This window comes from Panthera onca, chromosome B3 (genome assembly GCF_046562875.1).
Source record: "Panthera onca isolate mPanOnc1 chromosome B3, mPanOnc1 haplotype 2, whole genome shotgun sequence".
In the NCBI taxonomy this organism is placed as follows: Eukaryota; Metazoa; Chordata; class Mammalia; order Carnivora; family Felidae; genus Panthera; species Panthera onca.
The window spans coordinates 141,177,968-141,193,802 of record NC_138344.1 but is presented as its reverse complement, the minus strand read 5'-3'; the positions used below and the strand labels follow the sequence as shown (position 1 = coordinate 141,193,802).

The 15,835-nt window shown below is 53.9% G+C and overlaps 1 protein-coding gene across 3 annotated transcripts in view; it reads right to left on the bottom strand.

Moving 5' to 3' along the window:
• CYP46A1 (cytochrome P450 family 46 subfamily A member 1) overlaps window positions 1-15,835 on the bottom strand; it is a 32,979-nt gene that overhangs the window by 1,406 nt on the left and 15,738 nt on the right. For all 3 annotated transcript variants that reach the window (XM_060620732.3, XM_060620733.3, XM_060620734.3), the window contains 8 exons: window positions 11,433-11,571; window positions 10,633-10,743; window positions 9,629-9,779; window positions 9,383-9,445; window positions 7,360-7,432; window positions 4,323-4,407; window positions 3,770-3,880; window positions 421-509 (listed from right to left, as the gene is read on the bottom strand). In XM_060620732.3, the coding sequence (XP_060476715.1) occupies window positions 421-509; window positions 3,770-3,880; window positions 4,323-4,407; window positions 7,360-7,432; window positions 9,383-9,445; window positions 9,629-9,779; window positions 10,633-10,743; window positions 11,433-11,571 (822 nt within the window). The remainder of the gene's footprint in view (window positions 1-420; window positions 510-3,769; window positions 3,881-4,322; window positions 4,408-7,359; window positions 7,433-9,382; window positions 9,446-9,628; window positions 9,780-10,632; window positions 10,744-11,432; window positions 11,572-15,835) is intronic.

The following is a 15,835-nucleotide window of genomic DNA, read 5'->3' as shown; positions in this document are numbered from 1 at the left end:
CCCCACCCACGTCCCACTGTAGTTTAAGGCATTTGCCCCCAACGCAGCCTTCAGGGGGAGCCATCAGTGTTCCCATTTCTCAGGACCATCAAGGCAGGGGGAGGTGCAGCCCCTGGCCCGAGTCCCAGAGCTTCCCAATATAAGGGACTGGTTATAAGTCTGGGTGTTAAAACCAGTCTGAGCTGGGCTCAAACCCCAGCTCTGCAGCTACTGGCTGTGCATCTTTGGGCAAGTTACCTTACCTCTCTGAGCTGTGATTTCCTCCCCACAAAAGGGGGCGGAGTGGGGATGGCAACTTCCTCACAGTGATCTGGAAGGCCATGTGGGCTCAGGGGTCATAGGCAGTCCAGCCCGCAGGTCACTGGGACCATCCTTCTCCCACCAGGCCTCCACTCGCACACAGCTTGAAGAGGGACTTACTTCGGTGCTTTGGGGCTGAAGCGATCGGGGTTGAAAGTCAGTGGGTCCTCAAAGTATGTGTCCATACGCCCCATGACGTAGGTGCTGAACTGCAGGGGGAGGAACTGCTTGTCTCTGGTTCCAAGGATAGGCACCCTCACACCTCCCTGATCCACTGTGGTCACCCAATGGGGCGACCAGGAGCAGAGTGGCCCCCCTCTACTCCACCCACCCATCTGGGCCAGTGTGGGATTCCACTGGCTCCTGGCAAGTGTCCAAGACAAGGGAAGGGACAGCCCAGTGTGCCAACAACGACCAGCTGGGTGTGTACCTCATCCTATGCTTGGTCCCGTGCTACAGGGGGCCTACAGTTATCCCTATTTTACAGATGGGAAAGCTGAGGCTCAGAGAGAGGTTCGTGGCTTGCCTGAAGTCACTGGGCAAGTAAGTGGCAAAACAGATTCAAACTCAGGTCTGCTTCGAGAGCATCTTCCTCAAGATCTCTAAAAGCTGTCATTCAAAGTTCCTTTTCAGCACAAGGTTGTTTCTGCGGCGGGGTTGGGGGGGGAAGAGGGGGGAGGGAAAGGAGCTGCAGGCCCCACTGGCCTTATGATACACACCAAGTTGCCTCCCGACTGAGGGCAGTGTTCTGTGCCCCTGGCCTCTGTGGGCCATACGTGCCCCCTATAACTGGTGCCCTGGGTGCCGACCCCGGTCTCATTACTCCTGCACCAAAGAGTTCCCTGAGCCCACTCTGCCGCTGGTTCTCTGGGCTGAGAGTACAGGGCAGCCAGAGCAGAGGGAGGGCCCGGAACCGTGGGAGCATAAGGTGGAGAGGTGTCCGAGGTCAGCAAAGGGCACCTACTGTGTGCCAGGGATATTTACCAGACATGTGATGACCATTGTTCTTCAAGTCATCCCAGTAAACTGTGACTCAGGTATCATCACCCCAGCTTATGAGGAGGGCACTGAGGCCCAGAGGTGACCCAGCCTGCCAGAGCGGGGTGGGATTGGAGCTGGGATCTGCCCACTCAAGGCCCACATGGCCACCTGCCTGCTCAGCCAGATAGAAAGGCATTCTAAACCACCACCTGGGTCATTCAGGCAGGTGGTATTGGTGCTGGGGTGTTAGAAAAAAAAAAAAAAAAGAGCAGATACACAGAATAAAGACCCACATATCATGAAGCTTTGATACACGCTGGAGAAGGCGTGGCCGAGCCCTGGGAAAGCCAGGGCTTCGAGGGGGGAGAGGGCTGCCCAAATAGATAGAACCAGAACATGTTGTTTTCCTCTGTAAAAGTAAAAATCAGGTCCTGGGGAAGGGTGAATTTTGTCCCCCTAAAATCCTTATCTTAAAGTCTTAGCCACAGAATGTGACTGTATTTGGAGATAGTCTCTTTAAAGTGACAATTGGGGCACCTGGAAGGCTCAGTGGGTTAAGCATCCGACTTCGGCTCAGGTCATGATCTCATGTTTCATGAGGTCGAGCCCTGTGGCTGGCTCTGTGCTGACAGCTCAGAGCCTGGAGTCTGCTTCAGATTCTCTGTGTGTGTGTCTCTCTCTCTCAAAAAAAAAATTTTTTTTAATTTTTAAAAAAATAAAAAAGTGGCAAGTTATAATGAAGTCATTGGGGTGGACCCTACTCCAGGATGACTGGTGTCCTTATGAGAAGAGGAGATTAGGACACAGACATGCACAGAGGAGATACCCTGTGAGGACAGGCAAGAAGACGGCCATCTACAAGCCAAGGAGAGGGGCCTCAGGAGAAATCAGCCTTGCAGACACCTTGATCTTGGACTCCCAGCCTCCAGGACTGTGAGACAGTACATTTCCAGTGCGAAGCACCCCCTTCTGTGGTGCTTTGTAATAGCAGCCCCAGAAAACGAATACAGATCCCTACCTCACGCTATACACAAATTCAGTTCCACGTAGATAGGGACTTAACTTGAAAAAGAAAATTGTGATATTGCCAGAAGATGATGTAAGTGACTATGCTGAGCTCATGATGGAGTGGGGGCAGGGTTCCCTAAGACAAAACAAGAGAACAGACTCCTGAAAAATTAAGAACTTTGGATCATGGAAAACACTTTAACAAAGAGAGGCCACAAGTCTAAAGATGACATTTGCAACACGCATACCTGACAAAGGATTAATATATGAATTTTTACAGAGAGGGGGGCACCGGGGAGACTCAGCCGGTTAAGCGTCCGACTTCGGCTCAGGTCACGATCTCATGATTCATGAGTTTGAGCCCCGCATCAGGCTCCGTGCTGACGGCTTGGAGCCTGGAGCCTGCTTTGGATTCTATGTCTCCCTCTCTCTTTCTCTGCCCCTCCCCCACTTGCACTGTCCCTCTCAGAAATAGATAAACATTAAAAAATTTTGTTTAAATGAACTTTTACAGAGAGCTCTGCACAGCGTTGAGATAACAGCACCGCAAGCCTCACTAGTAACCAGGAAACTGCAAATCAAGACCACAGGGAAACACCTTCCTTGCACTTATTTGATTGGCAAAACCAAGAAGCCGGACCACAGTCGGCATCGGGGAGGATAAGGAACAGAGCTAGTGGGCGTCTGGGTTGGCATGGGTGTTCTGGAAAACACTTTGGCGCTGGTTTACCGAGTCGAACGTTGAGATGCCCCACAACCCAGCTTTCCCGCCCCCGTGTGCACAGTGCATCTGCCACACGGGCAGGAGTGGCAGCCGTGGTGCCCGGGAGAGCAGGGAATCGGGCAGCCCCCAGAGATGCCTGCTGACCCAGAATGGATAACGGGGTGGCAGTCTACACACGGCAGAGAAGTGAGGGCCCGCCGTCCCAAAGCAATCCCAGGACATATTATCATGTGGATGGACACATGTCCACACACACACACACACACACGGAAAGGCAAGAGGTTAGTAAGCACAAAATTCAGGACAGTGGTTGCTTCCGGAGAAGCAGGACAGTGACAGAGTTCTAGTTTGGGGGGGGGTTTCTGAGAGGTCATGGTGCATGAAGGGACACCTGATGAGGGAACAAATGAGTGAGCGTGTAAACGGCAAAAAAGGAGAGGTGGGGGAGAATAGTCAACCTCCGTGGGGGGAGGCGGGAGAGGGGTCAGCTGTGAAACGGGGCACTGCCTGCCGGCTGTGTGACCTCAGGAAAGTGACCCAACCTCTCTGAGCCTCAGCACCCTCAGATGTACACAGGGCGCCTCCCTTCCAGAATCGTCTGCTGTAACCTCACACTGGATAGGGTGAAAAGGAAGAAAGTCCTCACGCGGTTACGGTGAAGCTCATGACAGACCCCAGTGGCGACAACGGGGCCACAGATGTCCCGACCTCAAGGCTTGGCCACCCCGGGGGAGGGCAGAGAGGGCCCGTACGCACCAGGAGCGGGGTGTTGCCGGGGACTCGGACCCCGTCGATCAAGGTCTCCTCCTCCAGCAGGCGAAAGGTGCCCCACGCTGGCGGGTACAGCCTCAGCGACTCTTTGAGAACCTACAGAAGCCACGTGGGGAGACGAGGAGAGACGTCAGAGACCCCACAGAACGTGCCGGCGGCGTGCCCCAGACCCACCCTCGTCTCCCGCTCGCAGTGCTGACTGCGCACCCACGTCCAGGACTGGGTCCCAGACCCCCTGCAAAGTTAGCCTCATGTTCTTGTCCAACCCCTGCTGTCGCGGAAGGAGGAACTGAGGCCCCAAAGGAGAAGGAGGTTCCGGGCTCTGGCCAAACTACAGCACCAGAGCCCGGTCCCGCCCCAGCGACTCTGATGTCATCGGTCTGGGGCAGGTGCTCACGGGACTGATTTTCAGTCTCCAGGGACGTTCTCACGGGCGGTGAAGTTAGAGAACACCCACGGGAAATGGTTCAGGGGGGCAGCAGGCCTGGCTTGACGAACCACCCACACGTGCCCAGAAGCTTCTCTCCTGCCCCCACACCTGGGACAGATACTGCAGCCTCCCCAGGTCGTCACAGTCAAGGTGCCTCTTAGAACCGATGACCTCGTCCACCTCGGCCTGCAGCCTGTCGGGTCAGACAAAGACAAGCTCGTCCCCAAGGAGCGACTGCCCCCTATTAGTCTTTAGAAGGAGGAAGGGAAGGAAGCGCGAAGAGAGCGGCCCGGAGCTCCCCTCCCCCGCCAACCCTCCTCCCACGGCCCCCCTGCTTCATCGTTGAAGACATCCAGGAACCATCACGTCCAAAGCAAGATGCCCAAGCAGTTGGGAATTCTGTTCCAGGGCCTTACAGTCTCCCCCCTTCCCTGTTCGCCGCTCGGAACCGGCCGCAGGCAATAAATGCACAGAACAAGGTCTTTGCACCGCAGCCTGGTTCACGGCAGCCAACAGCCGGAAACAGAATGAGCCTCGCGGGGACGCCGGCTGAGTGAGCCTTAAGATGTGCGCGGTGAGGCTCGGACGCAGGCCTGAGAGTGGATTCGGACCACCTCACGCCCGTTCGGAAGGCTGTAATGCAGAGGCAGAAAGCCACAGGTGTTGGCAAGGATGTGCAGAAAGCATCGCCCTCGTGTCCCCATGGTGGCAATGTAAAACGGTGTGCAGAAACCGAAATGGGGAATTACCATGCGCTCCAGCAATTTCTCTGGAGGTCTATATGCCCCCACAGCGAAAGTAGGCTCTCGCAGATACTAGCACACCCAAGTTCATGGCAGCGTTATTCACAGGAGTCAAAGGGTGGAAGCCACCCGAGCGACCCTCAACAGCCGCGTCGGGGAACAAAACTTGGGGCATCCGGACAATGGACCGCTGTGCAGCCTTAAAAAGGAAGGAAGTTCTGACACCTGCTGGATGAACCTTCGAGACATTACGCTAAGTGACACAAGCCAGACGGAAAGGTCAATTACCGAATGATTCCAATTATATGAGGTCCCTCGAGGAGTTAAATCCGGAGAGACAGAGAGGAGTATGGCGGGGGGGGGGGGTGTCCCCAGGGGTGGGGGGGCTGGTGTTTCACGGGGACAGTTTCAGTTGGCAGTGATGGGAGGTTCTGGGATGGGGGTGGCGATGACTGCAGAGCAGCGTGAAGGTGTGTGATGCCACCGAACTGTGCACTTAAAAATGGCCAGAAGAGGGGCGCCTGGGTGGCTCAGTCGGTTCAGCGTCCGACTTCGGCTCAGGTCGTGATCTCACGGTCCGTGAGTTCGAGCCCCGCGTCAGGCTCTGTGCTGACAGCTCAGAGCCTGGAGCCTGTTTCAGATTCTGTGTCTCCCTCTCTCTCTGACCCTCCCCCGTTCATGCTCTGTCTCTCTCTGTCTCAAAAATAAATAAACGTTAAAAAAATTTTTTTTTAATAAAAAAAATAAAAATGGCCAGAAGAGAGATGCCTGGGTGGCTCAGTCGGTTCAGCGTCCGACTTCGGCTCAGGTCGTGATCTCACGGTTTGTGAGCTCGAGCCCCGCGTCGGGCTCCGTGCGGACAGCTCGCGGCCTGGAGCCTGCTTCGGATCTGTCTCCCTCTCTCTCTGCCCCTTCCTACTTGCAGTCTCTTTCAAAAATAAACAAACATTAAAAATAATTTCTTAAATGATCAGAATAGGGGTGCTTGGGTGACTCAGTCGGTTCAGCGTCTAACTCTCGATTTCGGCTCACGTCATGATCTCACGAACCGTCAGACGGAGGCCGCATTGGGCTCTGTGCTGACCGTGCGGAACCTACTTGAGATTCTCTCTCCTTCTCTCTGCTCCTCCCTCTCTCTTTCTCTCCCTCTCTCTCTCAAAATAAATCAATAAACTTTGTTAAAAAATAAGATAAAAGGTGAGGGGACACATGACCTTACAAAAAATTATTGGGGTCGTCAGGCAAAAATGTTTTTAAAAAATGGTCAAAATGGCAAGTTTTGTGGGGCGCCTGGATGGCTCAGTCGGTTGAGCGGCCGACTTCGGCTCAGGTCATGATCTCACGGTCCGTGAGTTCGAGCCCCACGTCGGGCTCTGGGCTGATGGCTCAGAGCCTGGAGCCTGCTTCGGATTCTGTGTCTCCCTCTCTCTGACCCTCCCACATTCATGCTCTGTTTCTCTCTGTCTCAAAAATAAATAAATGTTAAAAAAAAAAAATTTTTAAATGGCAAGTTTTGTGTGTGTGTGTGTGTCGACAATATAAAAAAAAGAGTGGGCTGGGAGAAGAGGAGATGTGATAAAATACAGTGAAATTCAGTGGTTGATCATGAACTGCCTCCCGGGGGTGGGGCCCTGTGGTGGAATTATTACTACATTATTATTACTATTATTTCAACTTTTCGGCTTTTTCCAAACTTTGGTAATGACCACCTTACTGTAATATATCTATTTAAATCCCCAATCAACTATTTTATATTCTGAAGCGACCGTTCACCTCCGCCCTTGTATGCTGCTGATTAAGAACTGTAATCAAGGCTTGCCCCCCATCCCGAGCTCCCACCCCCATGCCTGTTGGGGCTTTCCAAGTGCTTTCACTGTTTGTATTCAAGGAAACCAGTGGCCCAGCTCAAATGCCATTTCCCGGGCACCCCTCCTCTGTCTCGCCAGCTGAGGACAAGCCCTCCTACAGCACTTAGTTGGACTTCTGCTGGGTCCTCAGTGCCAGCCAGGCGCTGAACGCAGCATGGGGAGGGAAAAAGAACCACGGTCCCTCGCTTCTAGCTTCATGACCGAAATAGACTCCAAGCAAATGGTCCCAGGAGGAAATGCATTCATGGGCTGGGAGGAGCCTGGGAAAATGCAGAATGGCTACTTTAGGGGCATGAGAAGGCTTCTGCAGGGGTGGACAGAGTTCTCCAGGAGAAAAGCAGGGAGAGGAGCGTCCGGAAGAGGGACTGGCATGTGCAAAGGGCCTGGGGTGAAGAGAAGCAGGACACATCGGAGGAGGCTCGGCCGTGGGGGGCCGGAGCAGGTTGTCTTCCAGGAACAAGACATCAAGACAATCCCTTCACCAGCTTCAAGGGGAGTCACTATCCCCACCCCCCGAGCCTCCCCGCTCCATACCTTGCCAAGATCTCAGGCTGGCGAGACAGCTCCATCACCGTGAATGCCAGATGATTGGCAGAGGTCTCGTGGCCTGCGGGAAAAGAGAGTGGGGCTCCACACGGGACTGCGGGGCTGCTGCTGGCCCAGCCCACCCGCCTCTGAGCCCCTGAGCCCGTGGTGGCAGTTCAGACCCTCACTTCTGCGCCCTGCAGCTGAGCCGGGTATACAGAGATGAAGGAGACAGGCTGCCCCTGTCCACGTCCCCTGTGCCAGCCAGTGTCGTCTAATAAACAGCATTTGCCCGCACGCATCCGGATTTCACACTCCTTCCTTCAACCATCCTTGAGCTTTGCCCGGCCTGGAGGGGTATTCATCCCATTTTGTAGAAGACAAAACTGAGGCTGAGAGTCGAGTCTCTTAGCCACAGGATAGGACCTGGGGCTCAAGTCCAGCCCACGGCCGGTGTTGTCCCCAGGCGGTGGGCGCCACCCTTGAGGCCTGGAGAGGTTGTGCTTGTAGCTTCGAGGAATAGAGCAGTGGGTGGCTTCCCCTGAGAGGGCAGGGGGTGTGCAGGAGCGGGAAGGCCACTCCTGAGTTCTGGCAGCATCCGGTCAAGTCCAAGCCCCCCGGCTGGCCCGGGAGGGGACCACCTGAGTTTCGTGCATTTCCTCTGAAGGGGTAGGTGGTTTTACCAGGTGGCACCCACCGCCAGCCAAGGGGCCCGGGGCCTCCTGGGCTCGAGAGCAGGGCCTACACCTTTCAGTAAGTGGGTGCTGGGAAGTGAGGCTGCCTGCCGTCCCGCACTGCTCCCCACGGTGTCTGGATGCAAGGTGCGGGGGTGGGCCGGGAGGTTAGAGGGAGATCATTAAACCCTCATTGGAGCGCTGGAGGGAAGTCTGGGGAGCACCTTCCAGGCCCCCATTTTAGAAATGAGGAAACTGAGGCCCAGGCCACAGAGCCGGCCTGTGGAGAAGCCACATCCCAGGAGGAACACCTGGGTTCCTGGCTTGCAGGATGAGGCCAGCCATTGTCCGTTCAGCAAGCATTTTGCCAAGTGCAGGGAACAGTGCCCTGAAGTCCTGCTCCAACTCGGACATCGCTCTGGGGCTCCCGGGGTATCTGTGCACACAGTGCTCCACGCTGGGAGGGCCCTCTTCCACCCCCAATCCCCGCTCAGGACAGCCTTCCTCCTCTTTCATCTTGCAGGGGTGCATGCACCCGCCTCCGAAAATCCACTGGCCAGCAAAATCCCCAATTCATTCTGTCTGTCCACCTCCACCCTCAGACCATGAACTGTCCCTCGTCTTGTCCGCCCGCCTCTGTCTTTTGTGCCCAGCGTTCGTGCATTTGTTCACTCATTTCATCCGCTCTGTACGCATCCGTGCTGCACTGGACCCCGCGAACACACAGGGAGCAGGGCATAACCCCTGGCTTACACCGAGCATGCAACCCGGTGAGGAAAGTGAACCTTCTAGAATCGCCACAATAAGTCCGTGGAGTAACCCTGTGAGTCCTGGGGGCAGAGAAGAGCTCTGGGCACCATGCAGAGCTCCGAACTGGGAGCCCGATGCAGTTGGGCAATCACTGAGGGCTTCCCGGAGGAGGAGGCACTCAAGGGATCGCCGAAGGAGGAGTTTTCTAGATAAAGAAAGATGCTCAACAAATAGCTCACGAGCAAAGGAATGAAGTTGCTTGGGGTGTCTTTTTGCGCTGGTCTAACAAAGGCCTCTGCCCCACAAATTCTGAGCGGGACGGAGCCTTGAGTGCACACGGTCAACCTCTCCTGAGCCCCAAAAGGCAGTGTCACGACCCGTCACAGTTGCCACCTGCGTTGCCAGGTCAGCGGCCGCCGAGGGGGCCTCCTGGACCTCCTTGAGCAGAGAGAGGCCTTCTGTTCCTCTATCCCAGCCCCTCCATTCTGCGGCAGAACTTTGCTGCTCAGACAGCCCGAGAACTCTCCCAGAGTCAGAGTTTAGGGGATGCCTGGTTCCCACCGTTTCTGCAAAGCCCCGAGCCCCCGGCCACCACTGGAGCTACCAACCAGCAATGAAGAAGGTGACGAAGTTGTCCAGCAGGATCTCATCGTCCTGGGCCCCCTCTTCAGCTGGAAGACAAGGAGGGTGTCAGGGTGACACTGACACCCCTCGGCCCCTTTCCCCATAGCTCAGCAGAGAACCAAATGCCCTTCTCCCCAGAAGCCAGACCTGGAGTCAGGGGTGATCAGTCACCCTGACGGGTGGCACCCTGATGCCCGGCCCTCCCAAGGCCCCTGCGGGCGCCCTCGAACCTTTGAGGATCTGTGTGAGGATGTCGGCGGGGACGTCCTCCCCCCGCTTCAGGGCCTCCCGGCGGCGCTGGACCCAGTCCTTGCCAACCTGGCGCAGGAAGCGAACGCTTTCCCGGATCTCTCGGAGTTTCTTCCACTTCCCTGGCATGAACTGAACGAGAGAGCTCCCGCTCAGGGCGCCAACCGAGCACGCGCGTCTCCCTCTCCCGCTCCCCCAGCTCTGAAACGACTTTAGAGACCCACCGCAGCACTGGCAAGCTGGGAGGTGGGAAGATTGTGAGAAAATTCTAGAAAAGATAAAGCAGCCAAGGAGACTAGACCAAGGTGGCAGGCTGGGCCTAAGCATCAACTTCCCCTTCCTGCTCCAAATCCCTAGATAGGATGGGAAAGATGCCTTGAAAGATCCACATCGCACCGGAAAGTAAGAAGGGACCCCTGAACGGGGCAGGTGGCTAGGACCGCATGGAAGGAGGAAGCCACGGCCAGAGGGAATCAACTGCTGAAAAAGATGGGGTGGCATCAGAGGGCTCCAAGCTCAGAGGCTGAAGTCCCAGGGAACAGGAAAGGGCCCTGGGCATCTGTCTGGGAATCCATTCGAGTACCACCTTTCCCCCTCCTCCCTCCTTCATGCCGGGAACAAGGAAGTGATGGCTGGAGCTGCCACAGCCATCTTATAACAATGAGGTGATGTGCTGGGGACAGTGGAACAGAAAGCTAGAAAATTCCACAAACATCTGACATTGTGGCGCTATCGCAGCCGTCCTGGATTGCCTGCCTCAGGGTCATTTTATGTGAGAGAAAGACGGACCCCTGATTTACTCAAACCACCTTGAGTTTGAGTCTCTCCTTGCAGCGATCTACGCAGATCCTAACTGATGCGGAAGTCACTTGGGTCACACTGGAACTCCAAACCCATTCTGGAAAAAGGTCCCTGGAGGAGGTGCTCTGGCTAATTAGCACAGAGCTATGGTGGCTGGTCCTCGGAGGGGGTGTGGAGATGTTACCTTCGCCAGAGTGTTTCGAGATGCAGTGATGCCCTCCAGGATCAGTTTCACCTTCCGGGACAGAGGCTTCTGGGCGCCCAGCAGCATGCCTGTCTCCATCCCAAAAGCTGCCTGGGGGAGAGAGGGGGCTGAGGTCATTCCTGGGGGGGGGGGGGGTGGGAAGACTGGAAGACCCAGCACGGAGCCTGGGGCCGTTCAGCTAGAGACCCAGGAAGCATGGGCCCTGACCCACGACGACTCCAACCCTGTGGGATGCAGTGACGACTACGAGCACACAGTAGCCACCCCACCACCCTTGGCTTCCTTCCACGACAAAATGCATTTGCCCTGAAATGCAGCCTTCCTTGGTGGCCCCTTTGCACCCAGCCTCCCAGTGAGCTGTAGAGCGACAATGACTCACTGTGCCTGCACTCCAGCCGCCGGGGCTGCCTAACCGTGCTGGGGGTCCCTGGGCCACCGCTGAGCCTGCCAGGTGCAGAGCCAAGCCAGACCCAGGACAGGAGGGAGGGGGAGGTAGGCTTCGAGCCGGGAGCCAGGCAGCCCTGAGACCCAAACCTGCTCCTGCCACTGACCAGACACAGGCCGGTCGCCACACCTTTCGGCGTCCGGTGTCTAGAGAGTGCATTCGTTGCTGTGGTCTCGAATGTTCGAGGAGACAGGGGGCTCCCCACCCAGAGAAGGGGCCGATGCTGGGGGAGCAGGCGGGAGGGCGAGCGCAAGGAAAGGGAAGACAGAGGGAGGAGCAGTGGTGGGCCCCGGGTGGCACCGCCCCCTCCCGGGGCCCGCCGTGCTCCGGTCACCTTGGCCAGGATGTCCATGGTGGTGCAGGTCAGCATGTCCTGCATGGACACCGGGGTCTGCCCATCCGCCTTGGCCTCCAGAATCTCCACCAGCTGCTCTGCCTTCTCGTTGAATGTTTCCATCAAGCTGACCAGGGAGCTGGGGAAACAGCACAGCTGTCAGGGGCCTCCAGGACCAGCCCGGTCATCCCGCGGCCCCCTACGTGGGGGGACCAGTGGGCAGAGTGGAGGTGGCCGTCCCTTGAGGCCTGGCTCCCAGGTTGGGGTTGCAGTCATCAAACCAAGCCCTGGGGCTTCGCCATCCCCCTCAGGACGAACGCTGTCCCTTTGCCTTTGCCTGGATGGTTCCACGGGTCGTTTGCCACGGGGCCCCTCAACTCTGACCTCCAGTGATCGTGGCAGTGGAGGGACTGACTCCAGGCGACACAGGGCAGGAAGGGAAGAGAGGCCTCTGGGCGCCCCCTGCAGCTCAGGACGGGCTCACTGGGGTCCCAGCCGTGGACCCCTCTGCTGGCACCGCCCACTCTCCTCACCTGCCCTGTCCTGGTCGTCACCTGCAGCCTGCTTTCCCATTTCATTCCCTGTCCCTGAGCAATCACAGCCCCCAACTCTGCGTGGAAATGAGTCCTCGGACCCAGAACTCCCTACACACAGCACTCCTGGCCCGGGGACAGCTACCCCGGCTCGTCGCCCGAACACAGAGCCTAGGGAGAAGTATGGAAGGACACGCTCCAAACTCACAAGAGATGGTGACCCCGAGGAAGGGAGAGAAGGGAGGTTGTTTCTTGGTGCATTACGTGTTTCTGAACTTTTACTAAGGAAACCTGCTGCTTTTGTAATCAGAAGTGATTTTTGATGTTACCAATCTGGGTAAAGGGTAGGGGGTGTTCTTTTTCTTATTCTTTCTTTTTTTTTTTTTTAATTTTTTTTTAACGTTTATTCACTTTTGAGACAGAGAGAGACAGAGCATGAACGGGGGAGGGTCAGAGAGAGAGGGAGACACAGAATCTGAAGCAGGCTCCAGGCTCTGAGCTGTCAGCACCGAGCCCGACGCGGGGCTCCAACTCACGGACCGTGAGATCATGACCTGAGCCGAAGTCGGACGCTTAACCGACTGAGCCACCCAGGCGCCCCTTTCTTTTTTTAATTGTTTTTAAGTTTATTTATTTATTTTGAGACAGAGAGCACGAGCTTGAGCAGGGGAGGGGCAGAGAGAGAATCCCAAGCAGGCTCCGTGCTGTCAGCGCAGAGCCCCCACACGGGACTCGATCTCACGAACTGCGATATCATAATCTGAGCCAAAACCAAGAGTCAGATGCTTAACTGACGGAGCCACCCAGACGCCCCTCTTTGTCCTATTCTTATTCTTGAAACTTATTCAGAAATTTGAAATGGGTTCCAAATAAGAGGTTCTTAGAGAAAATGGGAGGAAGGGGAATTTTTAATCAGGAAAGAAAATCGCTCTTCATTGCCCGTCCACCGGTCCTGCCCTGGCTCCCAGCTCCGTGGGGCCCCAGCATCCTTGCTCACTGCTGCCCAGCCCCCACCCAGCCACCTGCAGGGTTCACCCTCGGCGGCCTCTACTGAAGGCACCACTCTGCTCCAGGCCCTTGCCAACCGAAAACACTCCAAAGCACCTGTCACTCTGAACAGTGTGGGGAACATCCTTACGTGGACACAGAGGGAGTTTGTCACGTTGATGCCCACCTGCAGCTCTGTCTCCTGTTACCATGGCCTTTTAGCGCCTCCGCAGCACAACGTTCCTTCCCACCTCAGGGCCTTTGCACATGCTGTCCCCTCTGCTGGGGGTCTCTGTCCTCCCACCCTCCATCCCTAGGCCCTGTTACTATTCGCACACCTGCCCACTCTCCAGATGGATACTCGAAAGCCACTTTCCCAGGAAAATGTCTCTTAAAGCCTCAAGTAGCCCCTATACGTGCTTCCGTAGCTAGTCGACTTCTCCAGGACACTTACATGGTTTTGCAAGTATATATTTATACGTGAGATTATTTGTGGTTGTCTTTTTTTAAAAGGTTGACTGTGTGGATGGCGCATGGCTGACTGTCACACTAACACTGAATCTCTTGTGGACGTGACAGATATAAAATGTTGGGCCGGAGCGTTTGCAGTATGGTAAAATCCCAACCCCCTTGTTTTGTTTGTTTTGTTTTGTTTTTATTGAAATGGTTGAGACCAAGGCCTTCCAGCAAAAGTAGTAATCTAGAAAAGCAGAAACTGGCGATTTATGGTCATGATTTTATTAAGAGTATATGATGATGTTCTGCGTAGATACTGGCTGGAGAGGACACTCACCACAGGGTTCTATACTCTACCACGTTCACAAACACGACCAAGCGGGCTCCCAGAGCTTCTTCATACAACTTTGTGAACATTGCCTTTCTAATAAAACAGCCATCTCTTAGATGATTACCTTATTGTGAGACACAAATAAAAATGTGTGGTGACATCAGCCCAACAGCGTGAACATACTTAACGCCATGGACTGTGCACATAAAAATGAGCCAGACGGTATGTGTATCTTAACACAATTTAAAAATTTTTAAATAAAAACGCCTATGAAAGCTCTTAATATAACACAAAGTGCTGTTCGAATATCAAGTCCTACGTGCTGGGGATGGTTCACCAAGACAGAGATGCTGGTATTAATGTCATGACCGCTGCAGGAAGTCAGCTGGTTAGAATCTATAGCCTCAAAGCTTCCTGCGGGCAGCAGCTATATCACCTTGGCTGGCTCTTGTAACCCTGGCTCTTGGCACAAGAATGTATTAATTGAAGGCCTCTTTCTAGTCTGTTCCTCCTCATTCTCACTCCTGGCAACTTTCCAGTGAGGACAAGACTATCCCAATTCATTATTTCATTCATATTTTCATTCACGCTATGGACTTCCCGGAGAGCTCACAAAGGGCCAGGTGCTGTGCTGAGCACAGGAGTCCAGGGACAGGGTGCGTCTTCTGCCTTCTGCCCACAGTCTGGTGGCGAAGGTGGGCTGAATGAGAATCATTGCAGTGGGTGTGACAGGAGCCATGCTGGAGGCATAAACTCAGCCTCAGAAGATCAGGGACCACAGCTCCCTAACAGTGACATCTTAGCTGGGTATCAAAGGAGTCACAGGAATTTTGCAGGGGAGCACACAAGGCAGAGAGAAAGGCAAGGACATAGGCAGAGATGCCAGAAAGAGCCCAGATGTCCCAAAAGATGGAGGAAAGAGGGTACAAAGGCTGGAGGGGTCTGGAGGCCAGACTGGGGGTGGGTGAAATCTGACCTTCATCTTTCATGTGATAGGGAGCCTTTGAAGGCTTCAAGATAGGAAAGTGATGTGAATTTTAGCAAGATCTCCCCAGGGGTGGTGAGGTGGATGCATTGGAGGAGGTAGGGAGGCCAGGGAGGTTGTGATGAAAGTCTACGTGATTATGTATATATAGTCAGATATAGTCAACCACAGATTATGCACTAACTAGTAACTTAATGGTGGAAAAACCTGGAGGACGCTGTCTCTGACAAGTGAGTGAAGTTAACATCTCCTGCAATGAGGTAGGTCAACAACGCAGGTCTCCTAATACGATGCCCTGAGGACACAACACCAGTTCTGTGCCATTCCTGCCAAAAAGGCATAACCTGAGACACACAAAATTGATGGACATTCTACAAAACTGACCTGTAATCTTAAAATCAGGGAAGTCAGGGAAAGACAAAGATCTGTTCCAGAACAAAGGAGGCTTATGAGATGTGGGAACTAAGTGTAACCTGTGATCCGGGGTTGGACCTCAGACAAGGAAAAAAATAGCTATAATGACAAGGACAATGACAAGACTCGAATGCGGATTGTAGATTAGATAACTGTATTGGATTAATGTTAAATCTCCTCATTTTGATAACTGACATCCAAAATAATATCCACATTTTTAGGAAATAAGTATTTAAGGGAAGGGATCACAATGTCTCTAACTTGCTCTCTAATGGTTTTAAAAGTACACTATATTAAAAAAATGTAATTATACACACACACACACACACACACACAAAGAATGATAAATATGTTTATATATGCACATCCAGAAGAAATGATAAAGCAAATGGTGATTTAAACAATAAACAATAAGCGAACCTGGGTAAAAGATATACAGAAGTAGCTTAGACTGTTCTGGAAATTTTTCTGTAAATTTGAAATTATATCCAACTAAAAGATAACCTTCCTCAAAATGTTAAGCACAGAGTTCCCCTATGACCTGGCAATCCCATCCCTAGGTATGTACACACTCAAGAGAAGTGAAAACATACATCTACACAAAAGCTTGTACACAAATGTTCATGGCAGCATTATTTGAAACAGCCAAGACTGGAAACATGCATAAGTCTACCAACTGATGAATAGACAAGCAAAA